General features: G+C 40.9%; 1 protein-coding gene across 3 annotated transcripts in view; it reads right to left on the bottom strand.

The window, feature by feature from the left end:
* Positions 1-18738, bottom strand: part of fam168a (family with sequence similarity 168 member A) — a 109887-nt gene extending 91149 nt beyond the window's left edge. Inside the window, exons 1-4 of one of the 3 annotated variants that reach the window (XM_084332013.1) lie at positions 18619-18686; positions 16935-16998; positions 5643-5740; positions 634-725 (exon numbers count right to left, since the gene is read on the bottom strand). In XM_084332013.1, coding sequence (XP_084188139.1) covers positions 634-725; positions 5643-5704 — 154 coding nt within the window. In that variant the 5' untranslated portion in view covers positions 5705-5740; positions 16935-16998; positions 18619-18686. Of the gene's footprint in view, positions 1-633; positions 726-5498; positions 5513-5642; positions 5741-16934; positions 16999-18618 lie in introns of those variants that run through there. The other 2 variants (XM_084332012.1, XM_084332014.1) reach the window with 2 other exon arrangements.
* Between the last annotated feature and the right edge of the window lie 5831 nt (positions 18739-24569).

Below are 24569 nucleotides of genomic sequence, written 5' to 3'. Positions count from 1 at the left end.
CTTTACACAAGTTTCACTTAACAATTATCCCGAATGGTCATTTCTGTATACCTTAAACAAATGAAGATCGTAACGGTGTAATGTACATTATCCATCTTTCCCATTTCTTCCGAAACTTATCCTGTTGCAACCTAAAAGAAAAAGTAATTCTTTCCATCTTAAAAATATCATAAATAATATCAATCCAATCATCCACTGTAGGAATTTCTGTTCATTTCAATACCTGTAATAGTACAGTAGTCCACACACACGCACATGTGCATTCAGTTAAGTTGGAATATGACTAATACAACAAGTTCAGTTTGTCAGGTACATGCAACACAGATTACAGTGTTTACATCCGTCTGCTTGAGAAAATACCATGTTCTGCAATAAAAATTATTGAAGTGAGATGAACAGACTGAACTTTATTTTATTAGATAAAACATGTTGACAGTTTTACTTTGCAGTTGAAAAAAGGTAATAAATCGCAATATATCGCAATATTAATATCACAATACTATCGTATCGTGACTCAAGTATCATGATAGTATCGTATCGTGAGGCCTCTGGTGATTCCCACCCCTAGTGCGTAGGTGTGTGTGCTTTATTGAGTGCGTGTGTATGTACACGTACGTATGCGTGTGTGTTTACCTGTAAAGGCCATATTCTTGGCGTTGGCATAAGGAGCGCCAGGCTGGACGGAGCTGTAGACTGGATTCATTCCTGCTGCTAATCTGCTCTTACTGAGATAGATAGAGACAGGGAGACAGAGACAAAGAGGGAGACACAGAGACAGACCGAGGGAGAGAGAGGGAAACAGACACAAAGAGACAGAGGGAACATAAACCATAGAAACTGGAAATGGCAGAGTTCCATGAGGCTGCCATGTGAGGAACCACAATGCAGAGCGTTGCCGGCTGTAATGTAAATACATTCTGGCCACAACCCTCCAGACTTGGGGACACCAGACCACTGCCCTGGAGAAGCTAAAAAGCTGCCAGAAAACAGACTGCTGATATAAGAAGCTACTGTTTGTGACAATAAACACTATTGTGTTTTTGAACCACCACATCCCCTTTAGATATTTGGGTTGTTCTGTGGTGGTGACTATCTGACCCTACCAAGCCCCGTTTATCCCTGCTGTAGAAAAGTTATCTAAAGCAGTGGTTCTCAACTGGTCTAGCCTCGAGACCCAACATTTGCCTTAGTCATTAAGTCGCGACCCAACATTTTGAACCACTATGATTTATGTAAAAAAAAAATGCAGTAATACGCAATCTTTCAAAACATGAAATAAACACAAAAAAGTGCAACAAAAGTGCAACTATTGCTAAAAACCCAATGAAATCAAATAATAATAAATAATTATGCTCAGCAGATTTCTTAGCTTAACATAACAGACCTAAGTTTGGGGGAACTAATGGGATAACTGGGGTTGCAACAAAAGTGCAACTATGGCTAAAAACCCAATGAAATAAAATAATAATAATAAATAATTATGCTTCTTAGCAGACTTCTTACTTAGCTTAACATAACAGACCTACAGTAAGTTTGGGGGAACTAATGGGATAACTGGGGTTGCAAGAAAAGTGCAACTAGGGCTAAAAACCCAATGAAATAAAAATAATAATAATAAATAATTATGCTTCTTAGCAGACTTCTTAGCGTAACATAACAGACCTAGAGTAAGTTTGGGGGAACTAATGGGATAACTGGGGTTGCAACAAAAGTGCAACTAGGGCTAAAAACCCAATGAAATAAAATAATAAATAATTATGCTTCTTAGCAGGTTTCTTAGCTTAACATAACAGACCTAAGTTTGGGGGAACTAATGGGATAACTGGGGTTGCAACAAAAGTGCAACTAGGGCTAAAAACACAATGAAATAAAATGATAATAATAATAATAATAAATAATTATGCTTCTTAGCAGACTTCTTAGCTTAACATAACAGACCTACAGTAAGTTTGGGGGAACTAATGGGATAACTGGGGTTGCAACAAAAGTACAACTAGGGCTAAAAACACAATGAAATAAAATAATAATAATAATATAATAAATAATTAAGGCTGTCAAATATATCGCGTTAATATCGCATTAACTCCCGATTCTATTAATGCCACTAATTCTTTTAACTCAAGATTAACTAAAAAAAAAAAAAAAAAAAAATGTTTACTAGACTTCACTCAGGTGTATTATTGATGCTCTCATTGATACTATGTTTGTTTCTGAAGTGTGTGTGTGTGTGTGTGTGTGTGTGTGTGTGTGTGTGTGTGTGTGTGTGTGTGTGTGTGTGTGTGTGTGTGTGTGTGTGTGTGTGTGAGATATAGAGAGAGAGGGGGGTGAAAGAGATGGGGGAGTGTGTGTGAGGGAGAGAGGGGGGTGTGTGATTAATCAGCCCTTGTGTGTGTGAATGTAACAAGTTCCTAACGTTTTCTTTCCCCTATTATTTCATGCACACTTTATTCATTGTTTTAAATTATTATTTTCTTTTAAGTTATTTTGTGCATCACTCTGTTTTGAATTTGATGCAAATTTGCAATGCATGAGGGTCATCCTTTTGTGTTAAATGGCTGGACAAAGCAAGCATTTGTTGACTCGCATGTTGATAAGAGTATTAAAACTTGGAACTTGAAAAAGATCTGTTTAAGGTAAAAAAAAAAAAAATGCGATTAATTTGCGATTAATCGCGAGTTAACTATGGACAATCATGCGATTAATCGAGTTAAATATTTTAATCGTTTGACAGCACTATAAATAATATATCCTTCTTAGCAGACTTCTTAGCTTAACATCCCAGGAAACTAATGGGATAACTGGGGATGTTGTTTGCTCCTGACAAGAGTCTCAAAGTCTGGGGTGATGGTAGACAAAGCAACTCTGAGGTCATGCTCAATGTCCAATCTGTTCCTCTGATTTGTCTTCAGCTGGACCAGAGCTGAGGAGGCCACTTTCACAAAGATAGGTAGTGGAGAAAAAAAAAAAAAAAAAAGAAAAATGTACACACACATCCGCGACCCACTCAAGATGGCCCCGCGACGCACTTTTGGGTCGCGACCCACCAGTTGAGAAACACTGATCTAAAGCAACCTGCTCAATAAGACTAATCTAAAGAAACCTGCTCTATAAGACTAATCTAAAGCAACCTGCTCTATAAGACTAATCTAAAGCAACCTGCCCTCTCCGTGAGAGCTGCCAAGACATGGAACTCCATACCAATTTACATCCGCAATATTGAAACACAGATCATTCAAACACAATCTCAGAACATGGTTAAGAGATAACTACACATGTGAACACAACAGCCCTTCAGAGCCCTGACCGTCTGCTTGCTTGCCCACATGTACATGTATGATCGTGTGTACCTAATATGTCGTATTATTGTTTGTACATTGTCTGTACACGTCTGCTGTACATATTTAGCATGATGTGTTTTTAACCCGTCCAGTGTTTCCCATTAATTACCTAGACTGTGGCGGGCCGCTAATTGGTCCCGCCACAGTTTTATAATGAACAAAAACTATTTATTAATAAAGAAAAAATAAAATAAAAATATATAAAGTTTGCCAATAGGGATGTATCAGTAGTATTGGCAGTGGTAGTAGTCGCAATAGTAATCCAGTATATTTTTTTATTTTCAAAAAAATAAACCAGTTCAACACAGGTTACTTTTGCTTCATTTCTTTGATGGCTCAAATGTATGCTCTAGTCGATTGTGTTTTGAGCACAAAGTTCATCATAGATCTAGCCTCTTTATTTTGCTCTCAAAGTGCACCAGATTGATGCATTTAACTTTAAAACTTTTTTTTTTAAAGTTCCGGAGGGGCATGCCCCCGGACCTCCGGGCCGAGGTTCACCCACCACAGTCTCACAAAATCCTGTGGGGAACACTGCTCGTCCTTAATTAACTGTATGCCATATATGTTATGCTTTATTTTTTAGCAGCCTTTTATAACAACAGGTCCAGGGACAACAGTCGAAAATTTGCTTTGGCTAACACTGTCTCACACATTTACATGTTAATTAATGTGTGTCGTCCCTGTTCAAATAAAGTTTAAACTGAAACTCTATAAGACTCATCTAAACCAAGCTGTTATATAAGACTAATCTAAACCAACCTGCTCTATAAGACTAATCTAAACCAACCTGCTATATAAGACTAATCTAAACCAACCTGCTCTATAAGACTAATCTAAACCAACCTGCCCTATAAGACTAATCTAAACCAACCTGCTCTATAAGACTAATCTAAACCAACCTGCTATATAAGACTAATCTAAACCAACCTGCTCTATAAGACTAATCTAAACCAACCGGCTATATAAAACTAATCTAAACCAACCGGCTATATAAGACTAATCTAAACCAACCTGCTATATAAGACTAATCTAAACCAACCTGCCCTATAAAACTAATCTAAACCAACCTGCTCTATAAGACTTGTATAAACCAACCTGCTCTATAAAACTAATCTAAACCAACCTGCCCTATAAGACTAATCTAAACCAACCTGCTCTATAAGACTAATCTAAACCAACCTGCTCTATAAGACTTGTATAAACCAACCTGCTCTATAAAACTAATCTAAACCAACCTGTCCTATAAGACTAATCTAAACCAACCTGCTCTATAAGACTAATCTAAACCAACCTGCTCTATAAGACTTGTATAAACCAACCTGCTCTATAAGACTAATCTAAACCAACCTGCTCTATAAGACTAATCTAAACCAACCTGCTCTATAAGACTAATCTAATAGAGAAGAGAGAGAGGGGAGGAGAGAGAGGATAGGAGAGAGAAAGACAGAGGAGATAGAGAGAAATAATTAGAAGAAAGAGATAGAAGAGAGGAGGGGCGAGAGAGAGGAGAGAAGATAAAGGAAAGAGTGCAGAGAAGAGAAAGAGAGAAAAGAGAGAGGGGGAAGGAGAGAGAAAGAGAGTGGAGGATGGCAGGTAATAAAGGGCATGGCCTGGACTTGAACCCACAACATCACACATACAGTACAGAATTCACCCTCAGCCTATTGACCTCTTCTCCTTTACACTTACCGTGTGTGTGTGTGTGTGTCGTACATCTTCTGTGTGTCCGCGTGGTACATGAAACTGTATTTGTCAGTAGGGTGTGTGTGTCGTGTACCTCCTGTATGCGTCTGCATGGGACATTAAACTGTATTTGTCAGTAGGGTGTGGGTGTGTGTGTCATACCTCTTGTGTGTGTCTGTGTGGTACATGAAACTGAATTTGTCAGTAGGGTGTGTGTGTGTGTCGTACCTCTTGTGTGTGTCTGTGTGGTACATGAAACTGAATTCGTCAGTAGGGTGTGTGTGTGTCGTACCTCTTGTGTGTGTCTGTGTGGTACATGAAACTGTATTTGTCAGTAGGGTGTGTCGTACCTCCTGTATGTGTCTGCATGGTACATGAAACTGTATTTGTCAGTAGGGTGTGTCGTACCTCCTGTATGTGTCTGTGTGGTACATGAAACTGTATTTGTCAGTAGGGTGTGTTTGTGTGTCGTACCTCTTGTGTGTGTCTGCGTGATACATGAAACTGTATTTGTCAGTAGGGTGTGTTTGTGTGTCGTACCTCTTGTGTGTGTCTGCGTGATACATGAAACTGTATTCGTCAGTAGGGTGTGTGTGTGCGTGTGTGTGTGTGTCATACCTCTTGTGTGTGTCTGCGTGGTACATGAAACTGTATTTGTCAGTAGGGTGTCCACTGGCCATCACTGTATGAATGAGGGGTGGAAGTGGGAATGGAATCTGAAATTAAAACAGCAGACATGATTAACACACAGCAAACACTAAACACAGCTAAGCCAAGCAGAATGGTTAGTGAGAGAGAAGACACAGACAGACAGAGAGAGAGAGACAGACAGAAAGAGAGAAAGAGAGAGAAGAGACAGAGAGAGGGGGGGTGCTACGATTTGTGTGTGTGTTTGTATGTTGTACTGTAGGGAAAGAAGCCGATGAGAAAGCACAAAACAGGAATGAGGAGAACAGAGAAATAAAGACAGACAGACAGACAGACAGACAGACAGACAGACAGACAGACAGACAGACAGACAGACAGAAAGAAAGAAAGAAAGAAAGAAAGAAAGAAAGAAAGAAAGAAAGAAAGAAAGAAAGAAAGAAAGAAAGAAAGAAAGAAAGAAAGAAAGAAAGAAAGAAAGAAAGAAAGAAAGAAAGAAAGAAAGAAACTACTGGTAGTAGATATGCTTAGCATCTGTTAACTATGATAGGACTATCTGAACTGAAACCTGTATAGGACTATCTGAACTCTAACCTGCTCCAAGACTATCTGAACGCTAACCTGGATAGGAGGACTATCTGAACTCTAACCTGTATAGGACTATCTGAACTCTAACCTGTATCGGACTATCTGAACGCTAAACTGTATCGGACTATCTGAACGCTAACCTGTATCGGACTATCTGAACGCTAACCTGTATAGGACTATCTGAACGCTAACCTGTATAGGACTATCTGAACTCTAACCTGGATAGGACTATCTGAACGCTAACCTGTATCGGACTATCTGAACTCTAACCTGGATAGGACTATCTGAACGCTAACCTGTATAGGACTATCTGAACTCTAACCTGGATAGGACTATCTGAACGCTAACCTGTATCGGACTATCTGAAGTTCTGAACGCTAACCTGTATAGGACTATCTGAACGCTAACCTGTATAGGACTATCTGAACTCTAACCTGGATAGGACTATCTGAACTCTAACCTGGATAGGACTATCTGAACTCTAACCTGGATAGGACTATCTGAACTCTAACCTGGATAGGACTATCTGAACTCTAACCTGTATCGGACTATCTGAACTCTAACCTGGATAGGACTATCTGAACGCTAACCTGTATCGGACTATCTGAACTCTAACCATATCACCAATACCTTCCTAGTAGGCTTGGGCGGTATACAAGGGTATTTCGAAATCCCGTCTGTATGATTTTCAATACTGTGACGTCACAGACTGTGCGCCAAATGAGCGTGTGTTTCCTTCTATTACACTGACACAGAGAGTTATAACAGGGACGGCGTTGCTTGTAGTGCAAAGCACGCGCCAGCAGAGGGCAGGGCAGTCTGTCTTTCCCTCTCTCAGTCAGAGCTCAGAGCTGAGCAGGTGACGCAACGTGCGTGTTCCTTTGGGTCTTTCATCTTGCATGTGTTAATCTGCACAACAAGACTTATTCTTCTATAAAATGCGGTTATGGACCGATGGCCGTCCGTTTATTAACCATGGGCCCACTTCCAGACATTGGATGATTGAGGAATCGGAAAACGGATCGTTTTTCTAACGTTTTGAAATGGATTTGTGCATGAGTGGACTCGGGACACGTTGTTTGGGTACCGGTAAGTAAGTTATGTTATGGTTAAGCGATTGGAAGATGAACGTACGAGATATGAATGCTAGGAGTGTATGTTTGGTAAACCATTCCAGTTCGACTGTGTGTGTGCGTATTGGCTTCGCGATTCACTACATGGGTTTAACGGCTTAAGCTGGGTTTTGATTATAACTTAATCAATGCAGAATCAATTTTGTGAGGGGAGTTTGAGAGTCATATTGGTCTAATTTCAGCCTGTTATACGTGATTTGTTCCGTATGACTTGTTTCATATCTGTGTGTCTCGAATGTGCGCGCTGATTTGTTTACTTTGGCAACACGGGTCGCTAAGGAATTTAGGTTCGAGGTTGAAGAAAGTGCACTTTTAGGTTGAAAGAACGGCCCTAATGTCAACGTGTTTCAATATAAGCGTTATGTATGGCGATAACGAGTATATTGTTAACTTAGTGCAGTAAACCCACGTGAATTTTTTTTCATAGCCACAGTTCGCGAAGACGCTCTCTGATTGGCTAGACCCTAGACTGGCTGAGAAACCCCCTTGTGTACTGACCCTGGACGCTCTCTGATTGTACTGGACCCTAGACTGGCTGAGAAACCCCCTTGTGTACTGACCCTGGACCGGAAGACAAACTCTAAGTATTGAACAATCCATTTTTTGTACGAGAGCCTGTTTTGTGTTTTTGACCTTGGACTGTTATACGACTACTCTAATGGCCCATCGGACTATATTTGCCTTATTCAATAAATATATTTTATTGATTGAAATTGTGCTTGTGTGGACAATTGAATTTGTTTGTTTTTGACCCGTGACGAGTCTGAACACCACCAGGCTCGTCACACTATATATAATATATAATATTGCAGCGAGCGTTGTCTGCATCTAGCTTTGTAAAGTGTAACAACACCATTTTCGGCTTGCCATTGCCCCGACTGCTTTGTTGTTGAATGAAGTCAAATCCTAGGTAAGCGTGTATTGTGCGTGTGAATGTTGACGTGAACGTGCGGCACACTTCATAGGTTTCGTAGTAAACTAAAAGGTGACGTCATCGGACGTAAAAAAATAAATTGGGGCTGACCCCTATTAGTCGAAAGGAGCCGTAGTCGACTGCCAACCTCTTAGTCGAATAAAAAAAAAATTAACAATTGTACACAATTTTTTTTATATATATTTTTTTGCATTCTTTCCAAAATAAAAGAGGCCTCTAACGCTAATGGCACGCATACCAGAGGCTAACTGCCTACGAAAACAGGCACAGAGGCACTGAAAGAGGATTTCACCCATCTAATGAACACACTACTAGACTAGACAAATATCAAGATGTATCCATCAGTGGACCAATTGCATGCTTTTGCAGAGGACAAGAAGCCTTCAGTCGACTCCTTCAGACATTTAAGCACCCCCACAGCCCAAATGGAATGATACAATTTTTTTTTTTTTTTATTTATACTTTTTTTTGTCGACTAACAGCAAAATTTGGCCAATCATAGTCGACTATCCAAATATTTAGTCGGGCCCAGCCCTAAAAAAGATATATTTATTTTTTATAGTACCGAAATGTTGCACCGGCTGATCTCACGTGAATCAGTACTCTGTAGTACCGACGTGATTCGGTCGGTAGTAGGTACCCTTAAAAGTACCTGATTAGGTACCCATCCCTACCAGCCAGGGTTTCCGTTAGAAAATATTGGTGCCGGTCTCAGTGTCCTGTAAGATTTCAATCTCCCGGACAAATGGGAGAAATTCCGGTCAGAGTTTATCGAGCTTAAAAACAATTGATAGGCAGGCTATATAAAGAATGACATCCTCAAGGCATGTATATTTATAATATTTAACTTAAAACTAGGCTACTTTTGCGTATACATTATATTCCAAATAAAATAAGTCCTGTCGATAGACTCACGTGCTGCTGCTGACTTGAAATCAAATAGGCGAATTTCCGTCTGTGGGCAGTCAGCCCGACATTAAACAGCAGTCTGTTATAATCACATTTTTATGAGCTAACGAATTCCGTTGTATTGGACATTTGTATTAATTATATCAAGCGAAAAACTGAGAAATTTGGCACTACTGAGACGGCAACATTATCATGTGGGGTTCACTGAAATCTAAACGTTGCATGATTTGCCGAATCCAATGACTATCTCCGCCTCCCAAAGAAGCGATACGCTAATCCAGCATCAAGCTCCCGCCCCGCCATTCTCATCAGCAAACCACAGGTCGCGCTGCAGCAGCTGTCACACCCCAAATGAATCTCGATATCGCTTCACCAATAATCGTTGTAACTTGTATCAGAACACTACAGTACACACATATCATAATGTTGCAAACTGTAGTTGATCACCAGGTATGTTTTATTAACGTAGGTTGAATAATTCATACAAGAAAAACGATAGGGAAATCTCTCTTACCTTTCTCCACTGGTTAAAAATGCCAGGAACTGCGGTGAAACTTGCTGTGCTCATGAACATATCCCTTGGACATGAACTGACAGTACGTTTTATTGATATATCATTGGGATCCCCCTCCGAAATTGGTCAACACGTCACCACGCATTTTGGCTGGAGCTTAAAAGTGTTGATAGAATTTGACGTTCTGAGCGCGGTGGACACCTTACTTCTGTGTTTATAATTAATGAACAAAACGGATTATATTAACTATTCACACAATTTAAAACAGCCCATATTTATTTTGTCATACACAATGTTTGTATCTATTGGTTTATCTAATGAAGACCGTTGTATAGAATAGAATTCTCATCCAGCAGACAGCTTTTAGAGCGTTGCCTAACTCCCTACATATAGGAACACACATCGTTGTCATTATTAGACCTGCTTGGTTTCATAAAATATTTGTTAAGGTAAGCCGTTTGGCCATCTCTCTCTCTCTCGTATAGCTGTTTGTCGTTATGGTGGCCAGGCAGTATCAATACAAAAGAAAGCAAAAAAAACATTCAATCCGAGCGCGCTCTAGCCGCGCTTTATCAGAGTGAAGCAACAATGAAACAAATGTACAGATTGTTTCGTTCATCGCATAGGCTATTTAATTTTAGCCTATTTTAATACAATTCAAATTGTGCTTAGAGGGAATTATTTTCACAGGACATTATGACCGGAGAGATTTAAATATGTCTTCATCATATCAACAATACCATCCTAGTCTTCTAGTCTTCATCATAACCATCCTAGTCTTCATCATATTAACAATAGCATCCTAGTCTTCATTATAACAATATAATCCTAGTCTTCATCAAATCAACAATACCATCCTAGTCTTCATCATATTAACAATACCATCCTAGTCTATATCATAACAATACCAGCCTAGTCTTCCATCATATTAACTCATTCCCTGCCAACAACGATTTAATACGTGGTTGTCCGCCAATCGAATAACGCCATTTCTTTTATTCGCTATTTCCAACCGTTATCCATCCAGGGAGCCTGTGTAACCATATGGAATGAGTCTGAGATCGCAAAAGTACAATACAGCCGCCTGGTGGTATGCGGCCGATGTTGCACTCCCTTTGTGACTGTATGTGGCTGTGTGTCATTGAAATTAATCCGGGCGGAATTTTAGAGTAGCCTGGACCGAGGGGTCTACCCGATCGCATTGAATCGCTTTCGGGACCCCCGATTCATTATGCTGGGTGGGTTATGTCGTGGACCAAATGGACATATGATCTACCAGATGGCAATCAAATAATTGGAATATTCTTTTTGGAATCCGACCGGCCACAGGTAAGAGCAATTTAACGTACATTTGAGCTGGATTGTGCCTCGTTTTCATAGCCATCGCCCTGGTGATCAGCGTACGTTGTTGTACTAACGAATGCCGTTATTGACAATCAATTAATGAGAAACGACCCCCCCCTTTCATGCATTCATGATGGAACATAATATACCGATCATATGCATTTGGATTTTTAATTGTAGCGTGTATAGGGACGAAATGCCAATGGATTTAAGCATTGTCCAGACTAAAACGATTTTGATCTTTTTCGTTTTCATTTAAAAAAAGGTTTCCGTAAAAACGAAAACGTCTCAAGATAATAAGTGCATGCCACAAATTTACAAAATAAATGTCTTTCCTGTTTTAGACGTCGCTCTTTTATTTTGAAAACGCCCGACCGGAAGTGTTGTCGATCGTTGTTTTCGATAACTTGTGTGTCCAGTTCTGTGCTTTTGAGGCGACGCTAGTTTTCAACGGATAGGAGACACACACACACACCGCGGCGCGAGTGCAGCTTCACAGGCAGCCGGTGATGAGGAGGAAGAGCTGTGGATTTTAATTGGCAGGAGAGAGAGAGAGCTCAAAAATATATAATAATATATATATATATATAATAGCCCCGTGGTGCGGTCGGAGGCAGCTCAAACCACCTGTGTTGTAATAAATTAATTGATTGATGTTTAACTTGTCCGTGTGTGTCCAGTCCTTTCGACTAGCAAACGTTGTCTGTATTTAACGTTACCTCAGGATACCAATGTCTATTGTATTTAGTTGGTTAGCTATTTAGCTAATGTTGATAACATTGGATAGCATCAACGCTAGCTGGCTACAGCTCAACACCAGCCATAGGAATACTATTTAATAAATTATGGAGGCTTTTTAATCATCAAGGTAAGAGAGGATTTGTCATGATCAACTGAAGGGGTATGCTATGGAACACTATGTGCTTGGCTATCTGGACATATGTATCATGTTTCTTTTTTTGTTGGCTGAGTTTTGCATGCGGATTAAGGGAGATGTCAATCTGTTGTCGATGGTGGTAGTAAAAGCCAGATCAAGCTCAATAGCTTCTGTAACACAACGCAACTACTATGTACATGCCATTGTTGTTGTGATGTTTTCACACGTGGGGTAAGGGAGAGGTGGGCTATCGCGTCATCGGTTCAGGAGAAGACGCGTTTCGCTTGTAAAGATGGTGACGCAATGGGGGGGCGTCTTCAGAATTGCGCACTCTGCGAGCTGGTATCAGAAAGTAGCGTCTTCAGGCTGCCAGAACGCAGTTCCGTGTGGCTGAAAGGTGCAAACGATCAAATACTTTGCCTGATACGACCGAAATCGTTTTAGTCTGGACATGGCCTTAGTATAATATGCGTCGCGTCTAGTGATGCACAATATATCAGCCGATATGGTAAACATTTTTACACATCGGTATTGGTCCGATATCAGGATAGGGCAGATATAAATGATTGTAATTTTTTATATACATGTTTTGGTCTTAAATAGTTTCAAAATATCATTCATTTCTGAAAATAAGTTACAAAAGTTTTAAAAAAATGCGTTTAGGAAAATAGCTCTTTATTTGATTATCATAAAGTGTTCTATACAGAGATATCAACATCGGTATCGGCCAGAACAGCTATATTAATATCGGTATCGGCCACAATTTTCACATCGGTGCATCCCTAGTTGCGGCCTATTACTAGTCTCCCAGGAATTACCCTAAACCGCTCTAAAACCATACTTATATTCACCACGGTATAAAACGGTAATGTATGGATGGATTTTTTTTTTTTTTTCACGTCTTGAACGATAGATACTCGATGCCAAATGGGCCATATTATTGCATCCATAGTTATAATATATATATATAGTTATAGCCCTGCAAACAAGGTGAGCTACTCCATAGGTTTAATGCGTTGGCAGCACATAGTCATATCCCGTTCCCATTGTTTTCATCATATCAACAATACCAGCCTAATCTTCATTATATCAACAATACCAGCCTAGACTTCATTATATCAACAATACCAACCTAGTCTTCATCATAACAATACCATCCTAGTCTTATGTGATGGAACCGGAGAGGTTAATCATGCGCATGGTCAAATTGTCATGTTTGATACAAATGTACTATTAAAACATGGCTAATAAAATACAATTTAGGTTAGGAGTTCAGTAGAGGACTTGACTTTCTCTGGCTAGGAGAATGGGTCAAGCACCCCCTCAATCTGTGGGATTGTCTTTTAAACTATCTGGGAGGAAAGGGGGCGGGAGGGATGACCAGGTGAGGGCCAAGGAAAGGAGGGTAGAGGGTGAGGCAAGTGTTACCAAAAAGCCGTAAAAGGAAATTCCACACTTACTTACCTCGTGTAGCCTACGTTCTGACCCTGTATAAAACATAACCTCATGTAGCCTACGTTGTGACCCTGTATATAACGTTACCTCATATAGTCTACGTCCTGGCCCTGTATATAACGTTACCTATAGTCTACGTCAGGGTTCGAAATTAACGGGGGCTTGGGGCAAAATGCCCTCGAAAATTGACCAAATGCCCCCGAATATCAGTTAAGGGGGGCAAAAAAAGCCCCCGACAGTTTACTAATTATATATATAATTATATATATGCTCTACAGTGCGAGCATTTCCCTCGTATTGGCTTGCCCCTAATAATATGTGTGTGTGCAAAGCGGAAAAATCATTTACTTGCAGTGTGGAGACAGACGAGTGATTATGAAGAATTACAAAACAGCTCCGCTGTTAATAGTTCAGATTGAAACTGGACTGAAATTCAGTTTTTGGGTGGAATGTTTGTTCCAAGGAGGAGGGAGGCGGGGCCCGCTGCGTGTTACAGGGAGATGCTTCCAGGCACGTGAGAGGTGCTGCGAACACAGAGAGAGCGCTCTGCTCTCATCAAGCATTACACTGCTATCTTAACGTTAGCAAGCTAAGCATCTGCATAGCGCGACCTGGCTGTGTAACGTTAAGTAACTTGTGTTCGGCGGGGAAAGACCATTCCATTTGTAACACAACTCCAAAAGAATAACATCCAAATCCGATCCCGATGCGCATTTCCTTCATTCCACAGCGCTGAGCGCGCAACGTATTTCATTGATCGACCTGGCCAGAGCCTATACTCACAAACGTTGCGTGTGTGGGGTTTTTCATCAATTTGAAACAAGCCTCTTGACTGTTGGAATTAGGGATGTTAAAAATAAAATATCTAATAATATTATTCAATATTAGACATTCATTGATCCAGAGGCAACCGGTTATTATATCAAGACAACAACACAACTTGCCCTCACTCAGGGACAATAATATGTAATCTATTTAGATAGAGTATGTATGTATTATTTACAGATAATTGAAGGTACCTCAAAACATGAAACCAAGCCATGATGTCACACATCGTGTGTGTGTGTGTGTGTGTGTTACTTGAACAATTGTCACTGTGCTCCTAAATTTCTGTGTGCTCCTAAATTTGTATTTAGATTTTATTTATTAACATTTTATTCAGGAGCACATGTGCTCCTTGGGAAAAAGGTTAGCGTAGAGCCCTATATATGGAGACATTAACATTACGTTATCAAACATAGGGACGAAGACTGTAAAAAAAAGTGTCAACAATGTTTTATAATCTTTATGTTAATTTTCATTATAAAAATGTTGTGCCCCCGAAATACAAAAAAAAGCCCCCGAAAAGCAATTAAGGGGGGCAAAAAAAGCCCTTGAAAAAAAATGTTAATTTCTAACCCTGGTCTACGTCCTGGCCCTGTACATAACGTTACCTCATGTAGTCTACGTTGTGACCCTGTATATAACGTTACCTCATGTAGTCTACGTCCTGGCCCTGTATATAACGTTACCTATAGTCTACGTGCTGGCCCTGTACATAACGTTACCTCATGTAGTCTACGTGCTGGCCCTGTACATAACGTTACCTCATGTAGTCTACGTGCTGGCCCTGTACATAACGTTACCTCATGTAGTCTACGTGCTGGCCCTGTATATAACGTTACCTCATGTAGTCTAGGGATGGGTACCTTTCACATTTGAACCGATACCGGTACCTGTGAATCGATACCGGTACCCAACGGTACCTTTTTTCGGTACTTTAGTCTCAAGAAATTTAATTTACCTACCTCAGTCGTAAAAAAAAAATCCAAACTTCAAATAACTACAATTTCGACAGTTTTCGGCTTGTCATTGCTCCGACTGCTTTGTTGTTGAATCAAGTCAAATCCTAGGTAAGCATATATTGTGCGTGTGAACGTTGACATGAAAAGAAAAAAGTAAAAAAAAAAAAAAAAAAAACGGTTTCTCACTTGATTCGATACTCTGTAGTACCGACGTGTTTCGGTTCGGTACCTCAAAAGTACCGAATTCGGTACCCATCCCTAGTTGTGACCCTGTATATCACGTCTCATGCCTTCTCATAACACTGCTATGCTGATGACACTCAACTCTTCCTCTCCTTCCCTCCGTCAGATACCAGTCTCTGAGCGAATCTCACCTGCCATTCATTCAGATGCGCGGGTCAAAACAAAGAACTTGTTGGTCTTCTTCTGCCCCCTTCTCGTTACAATCAGCGCTCGTCTGGGATCGCTTTCGGAGCAGACGCTCCTTGGCTACAACGGCTGTCAATCATTTTCGCCATCAGCGGTGACTGGTCCGTTCAGGACCTGTCCAAACCGGACGTGGTCACTGTAACTCGAGACTGGAAGCAATGTATTGGTTGCACGGCAGAAAATGCAGCTCGGAGCCGGCAGATGAGGGGGGAAATGTTGTTGTGCCGCAAATACATTGTTGGAAAGTTGAATTTGCCACCTTTCGATTGTCACCCCACTCAACCTATTGCGCGCTTCCAATCTCGAGTTACAAGGCGAAACATCGGACAAGCGTCATTTGACAAGTGACCACATCCTGTTTGCCCCTGTCCTGTCAGCGGACCAATGACCCCAGACAGTGAAAATGATTGACCACCTTTGTAGCCAAGGAGTGTCTGCTCCGAAAGCGATCCCAGACGAGCGCTTAAGAGTGGGAGAAGGTGACAAGAAAACGAAGAAGTCCATGGTTTTGACGAGAGCCTCTGAATGAAGCGGACAGCCATTTTGGATATTCATGCCAAATGTTTACCAGTACACACATTACAAAAACCTTTTCTGTGGGATTTTTATGTACTACATAAGATTTCAGGCTATGGTACAGTTAGGTTTTCCAGTTCCTACCTCTCAGCTGGTACCCAAAAACAGGCATCTGGCAACGAGTAAACAGACATTTAAGTACACAAAACGTTTACTTCTGTGTGTTCAAACTAGGGATGCTCGATATTGGCTTTTTTACCGATACCGATATTCCGATATTGTCCAACTCTTAATTTCCGATACCGATATCAACCGATACCGATATATGCAGGGTTTCCCCGTCCAAAAAACTGAATAATTTCAGGTAACTAATAATTTCACTGGATATATATATAACAAATATTGTTTTTAATTTTTTCTAAACCGATACCGATATTTTCCGATATCACATTTTACTGCCGATATCGGCCGATAATATCGGTCGGCCGATAATATCGGACATCCCTAGTTCAAACCTCTGTAACTATTTAATTAGCACTCAAAGTGATTGTTCAGCTCTGCAAGCACCACCCCAAAGTTCTTGGACTTGGGAAAAGTCCTACCCTGTAGAGCAGGGTATTTTTTGGGGGTAAAATCCTCTCTCAGAACTTCTGATTAAACCCTAGAGTAGACCCTGGTCCCTGCGGTGCAAACGCATAGAGTTCCTGAACAAGTCCCTAGTTCCTGAACAAGCACCTAGTTCCGGGGGGAAATTCCTGTGGTGCAAACACAGCTTAACTCACCAATGATGATGTTGATCAGTAGAGTCCTTTCTCAGCACAGCCCATGTTGTTCCTCATACTAGTTCTGGATAGTTAGACACAAACCAATGCAAAGTCAATGGGGTCAAGCTCCTGTCTGTACAAGCTGAGGCTCATTGCAAACTACTTTGGCTACGTTCACACTGCAAGCCTTAGTGCTAAATTGAGATGAATTGCTCAGATTTTTTGTTTGGCTTGTTCACATTTTTTTTAAATAAATTTGGCCAATCAATATCAGATTTCGGTGTGAACTGGTCACGCTCCTGAACTGACCTGCAAGCGCAAATGAACAATAAAGACGACGGAGGACACTGAAATCACAGTTTATGTGGTTTAATTTATAAGTTGAGCAGTGGAGGCAAGCTAATTCATGATGGAGGTGAGGAGGAGGTGAAAGCCATTTCTTATTTCAATATGCTTTCAAACAGACCATTTATGACACATCCTCTACATAAGTATCACCCCAAATACATATAAGGGAAACAAACAACTCACTGTCCCTCCACTGACCATGTTCATCACAGCCGTCTTCCATGTTTGTATTCACAGAGTGACTCCTGCCAGCGCATAATTGTGATGCATGTCACCCTAGACAGAGTGACGTAGAAATCGTCACGTTGCAAAAAAATCTGACCTGGATCTGATTTAGGAGGACCACATATAAAAGTGGCCAAAATCAGAATGGAAAAGATCAGATTCCATGTGTAAAGAGGGGATATTGACTCTATTGACTTTGCATTTGGTTTGTGGCTAACTATCCAGAACTACTAGTATGAGGAACAGCATAGACTTAGAAGTAATAAATAGGGTTAGCGGTCCAGAAATCACAACTATCCCTTTAAGCCTGATTATTGCTCTGTGATGGAATGTGGTCAGTACAAGCCATGTTGACTAGGATAACTCTGCTAGAGAGGGTTCAGAGAGAGGGTTTCAACGGCAGAGATGCTCTCAAACACGCCGAGAGACACCATTTTGAAAAACACACCGATTTCTAGATGGTAACTGTTACACCTGAAAACACAAAAGCCGTTATCTCCCACTAACCAGACCAACTGTCGTGTAAAAACATCCCATATGAGGATCCTGTAGAGTTCACTACTAACAGCATTAGCCGCTGATAGCTTAGCTACCGTTAGCACAGCCGCTAGCCCGGGTATCATCAGGATAGCTTAGCTACCGTTAGCACAGCCGCCAGCCCGGGTAGCATCAGGGTAGCTTTGATTGTTGATCATACTAACTTGATAAATATAGCTAGATACACACCTCTGCCTGTCTAGTAGCTGCTAGCTTCAGTTGATTAAAGGACAACAGCAGCACCAGAGATGTCTCACCAGGAGACCAGGGATGCTACAACAACGCACAACAAACAAGGCGGACTGTCATTCCGTTAGCAACCGTAGGAACACATTCACTTCTCTGCCTCAACGACAATGGACGCGCTTTCACTGCAACAACATCCCAACGGCTCATGCTAACTGCTCACTCCCCTGCAAGGCTATTGTGATGGGAGCTAACGAGGCTGGCGTTGCCCCCACTAGCTCATCTAGCTCGTCGCGGTAGTAACGCCGCGGAGGACAATTGAAAGGAAAGGAGAACCCGGAGAACGAGCCGCCAGCTCGCTGCTTTCTAGACACAGCTGACCTGGTTATTATTACATCAGACTCACCAAAAGACTCTGGTCGAATAAATATCTCCCTGCGAGTTGTTCTTTTCTCTCGGATCGCTTTCTGAAAGTCTTTCTGCTCCAGCGGTGTTCGGACTAGCGGAGACTGAGAGACACCGGAGTGGGGGATGGGATGCAGCTGGGAGGGGAGGGATGGATGCAGGGAGGAGGAGGAGGGATGCAGATGGGGGAGGCAGGGAGGAGGAGTGGGGGGATGCAGGGAGGGGAGGAGGAGTGGGGGGATGCAGGGAGGAGGGAAGAAGCGGGGAGGGGAGTCAGTAGTCGCTTAGGGTAGCTGGTTCTCGAGCTTTTTCATGTCAAGGACCATACTGTACAAGTGTACATCCATACATAATAGGCCAAGGACCCTCATCTGAGAAGATATTTATTGTTATGATTTCATCCAGAATTTCATACATTCGTTCACTGTACTAACTGTTAAAGAAAATTCTGAGTGAAATTAAACTATTCCACATTTAGGGACCCTCCTCCCTCCCATGGCCCATTTTGGGAACCACTGATCTAGGGAACTACATCAAACATTTTGTCCAGAGTTCAAGTTTCAAGTTTGTTTATTATTTGTCACAACAAAATACAGAATACTTTATGATGAAATGCTTGTTTCTGTATGAGTCCCTGAGAGTGTGCTACATACAATAAAAAGAAAGTGAGTAAAAAAAAAAGTAATTAAGAAGTAAGTAAAAAATGTAAGATAGTGCTAAAGCAGTAGTCTATGAGGTTTAGTACGACAGACGAAGATTACAGGAGATGATAGTGGAAAGTGTACAGTACAACTTTACGATGCATGAAGACTGGCGGTGTTGCTTTCAGAAGTGATGGAGCCCAGTGACCTTTGAACCAGAGCTATGAATTAATTAAATAAAACATGTGATGGAGGTTGGTAAACGTGGGCGAAGTCACCGATTACACAGAAGTAGGAAGACACAAACACCCCACTGTAACCATTCATTCAACCTGATTTAATTAGATTACATTCAAATGTATTGTCATTATGAAGCACAAGTATAGTACATCAAAAATAAGTTTGGCATATAACCAGGCTGCAAATGTAACAGTAAAGTGCAATAACAATATACAATGTAAAAGTGATTAAACTGGAATATATAACCGAGTACTGAGTAATAATGCTATTATTATGTACATTGATACTGGTATAAAGACCCCATGGTAGTACATAATAATAATACACTTTATTTGTATATATTTGTATAGCACCTTTCATACAAGAATTGCAGCCCAAAGTGCAGCAGTAAGAATAGACATAAAATGCAGTTAAAATAGACATAAATGAGTATTAAAATAGACTTTATAATCAATGCAGAGAGTAAGAAAAGTGTAAAAGCAATGCAGGTAATAACAATACATATTATCATAAAATGCAATAAAATGGACAAAAAGCATAAAGACCCTATATTCATAAATACCCTACAAACATGAATCTATTCATAAAGACCCTACACACATTAATCTATTCATAGACCCTACAAACATGAATTTTGTGAGGTTTGGTCCGCTCCCCACCCTCTCGCTCCGTTCCTTTAAGGTATTTTGTTAATTAATTGCATTCCCCACCACACGCTCCGTTCCTGTAAGATGCCGTGTTGATTGGTGCTCTCCCCACCACACGCTTCTGGAGCAATGATCAATTTCATCCCGCAGCTGTCACAGCTTGTCATCAGCGCCCTGTGGCTTTATATACCCTGATTCCCCTAATATCGATGTTGGATCGTTTTGAATATTCCCTGCATTTGCCTGTTCTTTCCCGTCGCTGTTCCCTGTCTGTTGCTCCCCAGGACTTTCGTGAAGTATCCCTGTGGAGAACCTGATTCCCCGTACGAAGCTGCGCCTCGTTTATCTGCCCGCTTTACGCGTTGCGCTCTGGTGAGTTTTTGGAAACAGTTCTTTTTGAATCACCAGTTTTTTGTGTGTTTGTGAAACACCGAAGAGATCCCGTTTTTGTTATACTGTTCTCACCTATTTTTTGTTGTTGGATTTACACTTTGGATTACCGTATTGTTTTTTCTCTGGACTCTGCTAACTGTGTGTATCACACCGAAGATCAAGTCACTTGGATATTTATTTGGATCAGTCACCTCTCTGTTTCTGTTGTGCGCTGGCTAACTCGGATTTCTCTCTCTCTCTCCGTTTCCACCTGGAGTGAGCTGGGAGGATCTGCAGAGCGGCTTCAGACGTCACAAGCTAATTCCTCACCACCACCTACTGGGAGAATCTGCAGAGCCGCAACCATCTTCACATGCCAGATTCCCCGTTTGTTCTGTTTCTCCACCTAATTCAATCTTGTGACTCTGAGAATAAATACGCCCTTGCTTTGGCTAACTCTGAAACAACTCTCTCTGTGCCGTTGCGCTTGAGGTCGGTTACAAACCCTAACAAATTTATTCATAAAGACCCTACAAACATGAATCTATTCATAAAGACCCTATACACACATTCATCTATTCATAGACCCTACACCAGGGGTGGGCAACTTTGTATATGGTGAGAGCCACTAAATTTCCACACTCAATCTGGGGGGCCGCATTGTTTATCGACAGTCCCGCCAGTAGTACCCCATCACTCAAATAGCCCATAATAGTCACAGATGTGATAAATAAGGCATATCAACTATTATAATTTGTTGTAACTTTGTTTTTATTCCATTTCAAACGCATTTAGTAATGCTTAATTTCAACTTTATGAATTTATAAATACAGCTGAATTTGAAAGTATTGCTGTGTAACCCAAATATATACAAAAATGACAAATTATAATTAAGGCTTCTATTAAAATAAATGTATGAACTTAAAGCCCACTGCTCAACAAACACAAAGCAGCATTCCTGCTGCATTTCACTACAACAGTAAATCAAAAGTGCAATAATAAATGATTTTGTTAAATGTATAAACTTTTATCCTGCTACTAAACAAAACATTCTTGAGTGCTTCATATCCATAACATGCATTTCAGTGTTATTAGTGTTATCTGAACACTACAAAAGTAAACAAGTAGCCAAGTGCAATACTCATCAGAATAATGAATTCCTTTTTGTGCAATTCTACATGCCTCCCATTGACCCTTTATCAAACTGGCATGACATTCACCCTCCCCCACAGTGGGTCAATAATGGTTCTGTCTTTAATGAGACACTTGTGGTCTCTCCTGTTGGCGCACAATAGAAGGAATGTCAACTTCAATGTTTGTGCATGCGATCTGCATCAGATGAAATAACGTTTCATTTGTGTGTGCGCGCGTGTACATCCGTGCGCGTACTTCTGCTCAGAAAAGTGCTGGGACGGCGTGGTACCGCGTGGCATGACCACTGCACCCCTGATTATTAGTGACCCACAATAGATGGAAATTATGTTAGCGAACTTACCTGATGTATAATGCAGTGCAGCATTGGACACTCAACGCCACTCTGCCTTAGAAGCCCGGCGAATCCTGTGTGTTTTCCTTTCATTGCGGGTGCTCCATCGGTAACAACAGCGGACAGTTTATCAAACCCCCCATATTGCTGCACGGTACTTTCAACAGCGTTGAATATGTCCACACTAGGGCTGACCCCTATTAGTCGAATAGTCGACTAATCGATCGAAAGGAGCCATAGTCGACTGCCAACCTCTTAGTCGAATGCAGGCCGCCAGTTGCCCCTCCCTGCCCTACACACATGAATCTATTAATAAAGACCCTACAATGGCGGCTAGGTGGCGCAGTGGGCAAGGCGCTTGCCACCAACGCAGGAGATGCTGGGTTCGAGCCCAGCTCTCGGCGTTGCTACCAGCTTGGCTGGTCGTTCATACTAATACAATTGGCAGTATTAGGGGGTGGGAAGCTGGTGGGTGGGGATCGGACGTTGTGGACAGCAACTCCTACAGGTCGGTTGGTGTGCCTGCGCAGTAGAATCAGGAAGCGACGAGGGCGGCGTGTCCCTCCTGCTTTTTTTGATTGAATTGATTGAATACTTTATTTTGACACAAATCGTAGGACAAAAAAAACATTTTAAAAGACAAGACAATAACAGTGTCAACAACGCTGGTCAAAAATGGATAAAACACAATAAAGCCAAGGCTTGTTTCCATTGTGGTCCATACATGGAACATAAAAAGGCACAGAAACACAAATGGACATGTACACTAGACAGGATACATCCTAAAAATGTGTATAAAAACACCTAACCTGACAACTCATACAGTTAACTAATGTTAAAAGAAAATCCGCAAACCCTTAAAAGCAACTCATGATAAAAGAAATAAAAGCCAAGTTATGATAAGAGATAAAAAACATTTTAAGACCAATTTGAGTTGCTGCTGAGCCATGTTTTTAGGGCGGATTTAAATCCGAGAGGGGAGTTCAGGAGTTTTATGAATGTTGGCAGGGCATTCCACATTACCGTAGCCGAGTAAAAAAATGCATCTTTCCCCATGCATGTCCTGACTCTCGGCGGGACCAGGTCCGTGGGGCTTCCTCTTGTGGCGTGTTTGTGGACATCTCCTACTTTATTAAAATAATTTACTAGGTACTTGGGGACCGTTTCTTTCAGTACTTTAAAAACCAGTAGCATTTTAAGCTGGTGTACCCTTTCTTCAACCCTAAGCCATCCCAGACTGCTAAAGTGGGCTGGCGTTAGGTGAGTCCTAAAGTGAAGGTTGTGCAGGAGTCTCACTAGTTTGTTTTGGGAGGTCTGGAGCTTTGTCTTCATTTGTTTTGATATGTTGCTGTACCATGAAGTGCAAGCATAGTCAAAGTGACATTGGATGAGGGCTCCAGCTAGGGTCCTCAGAGCGTTTCTATTTATGAATGAGGAAATTCTAAATAAAAATTAGAATACCGGAGGGGACACGTGATGCAAGGCTTCGTCCACATTGCAGCCGGCTTGTGGGAGGCATGGCCTAACAGCGTTCAAGACAGGGGAGGGTAGAATTGGACGGTACGAAATTGGGGACGGGAGAAAAATTAGATCAAAAAAAATAAAAAGACCCTACAAACGTTAACCCTTTCACTGCTGCACTACCAAACGGTTAACCCTTTCACAGCGACAATACACAGAATGTTAACCCTTTCACTGCCACACAACAGCCGGTTAATCTATTAATAAAGACCCTACAAACATTAATCTATTCATGAAGACCCTACAAACATTAATATATTCATGAAGACCCTATAAACATTCATCTATTCATGAAGACCCTACACACATGAATCTATTCATGAAGACCCTGCACACATTAATCTATTCATGAAGACCCTACAAACATGAATCTATTCATATGGACCCTACAAACCTGAATCTATTCATAAAGACCCTACACACATGAATCTATTGATATGGATCCTACAAACATGATTCTATTCATAAAGACCATACAAACATTAATCTATTCATCATAGACCCTACACACATTAATCTATTCATAGACCCTACAAACATGAATTTATTCATATAGACCCTACAAACATTAATCTATTCATAAAGACCCTACAAACAGTAATCTATTCATAAAGACCCTGCAAACATTAATATATTCATATAGACCCTACAAACATTAATCTATTCAAATGGACCCTACACATGTGAATCTATTCATATAGACCCTACAAACATGAATCTATTCATAAAGACCCTACAAACATGCACTTATTCATATGGACCCTACAAACATTAATATATTCAATTAAATACCCTACAAACATTCATCCGTTCATATGGACCCTACACACATTAATCTATGCAAAGCCTCTACAAACAATTTGACACATATATATATATATAGGTACTGTTCGTTATACAAATCAGAGAGACCTGTGATACTGGTACAGACCTTTTTTAATGCATTTGTCTGTTTTAGATTGAAAGAAGCATACCAACAGATAATATAAGATAAGATAACACATTCCTTAATTGATCTCCTTGGGGAAATTCGGGAGATGAAAAT

This window comes from Notolepis coatsorum, assembly GCF_963971535.1.
Source record: "Notolepis coatsorum genome assembly, chromosome: 1".
Classification (NCBI taxonomy): domain Eukaryota; kingdom Metazoa; phylum Chordata; class Actinopteri; order Aulopiformes; family Paralepididae; genus Notolepis; species Notolepis coatsorum.
This window is presented reverse-complemented; position numbering and strand designations above follow the sequence as displayed.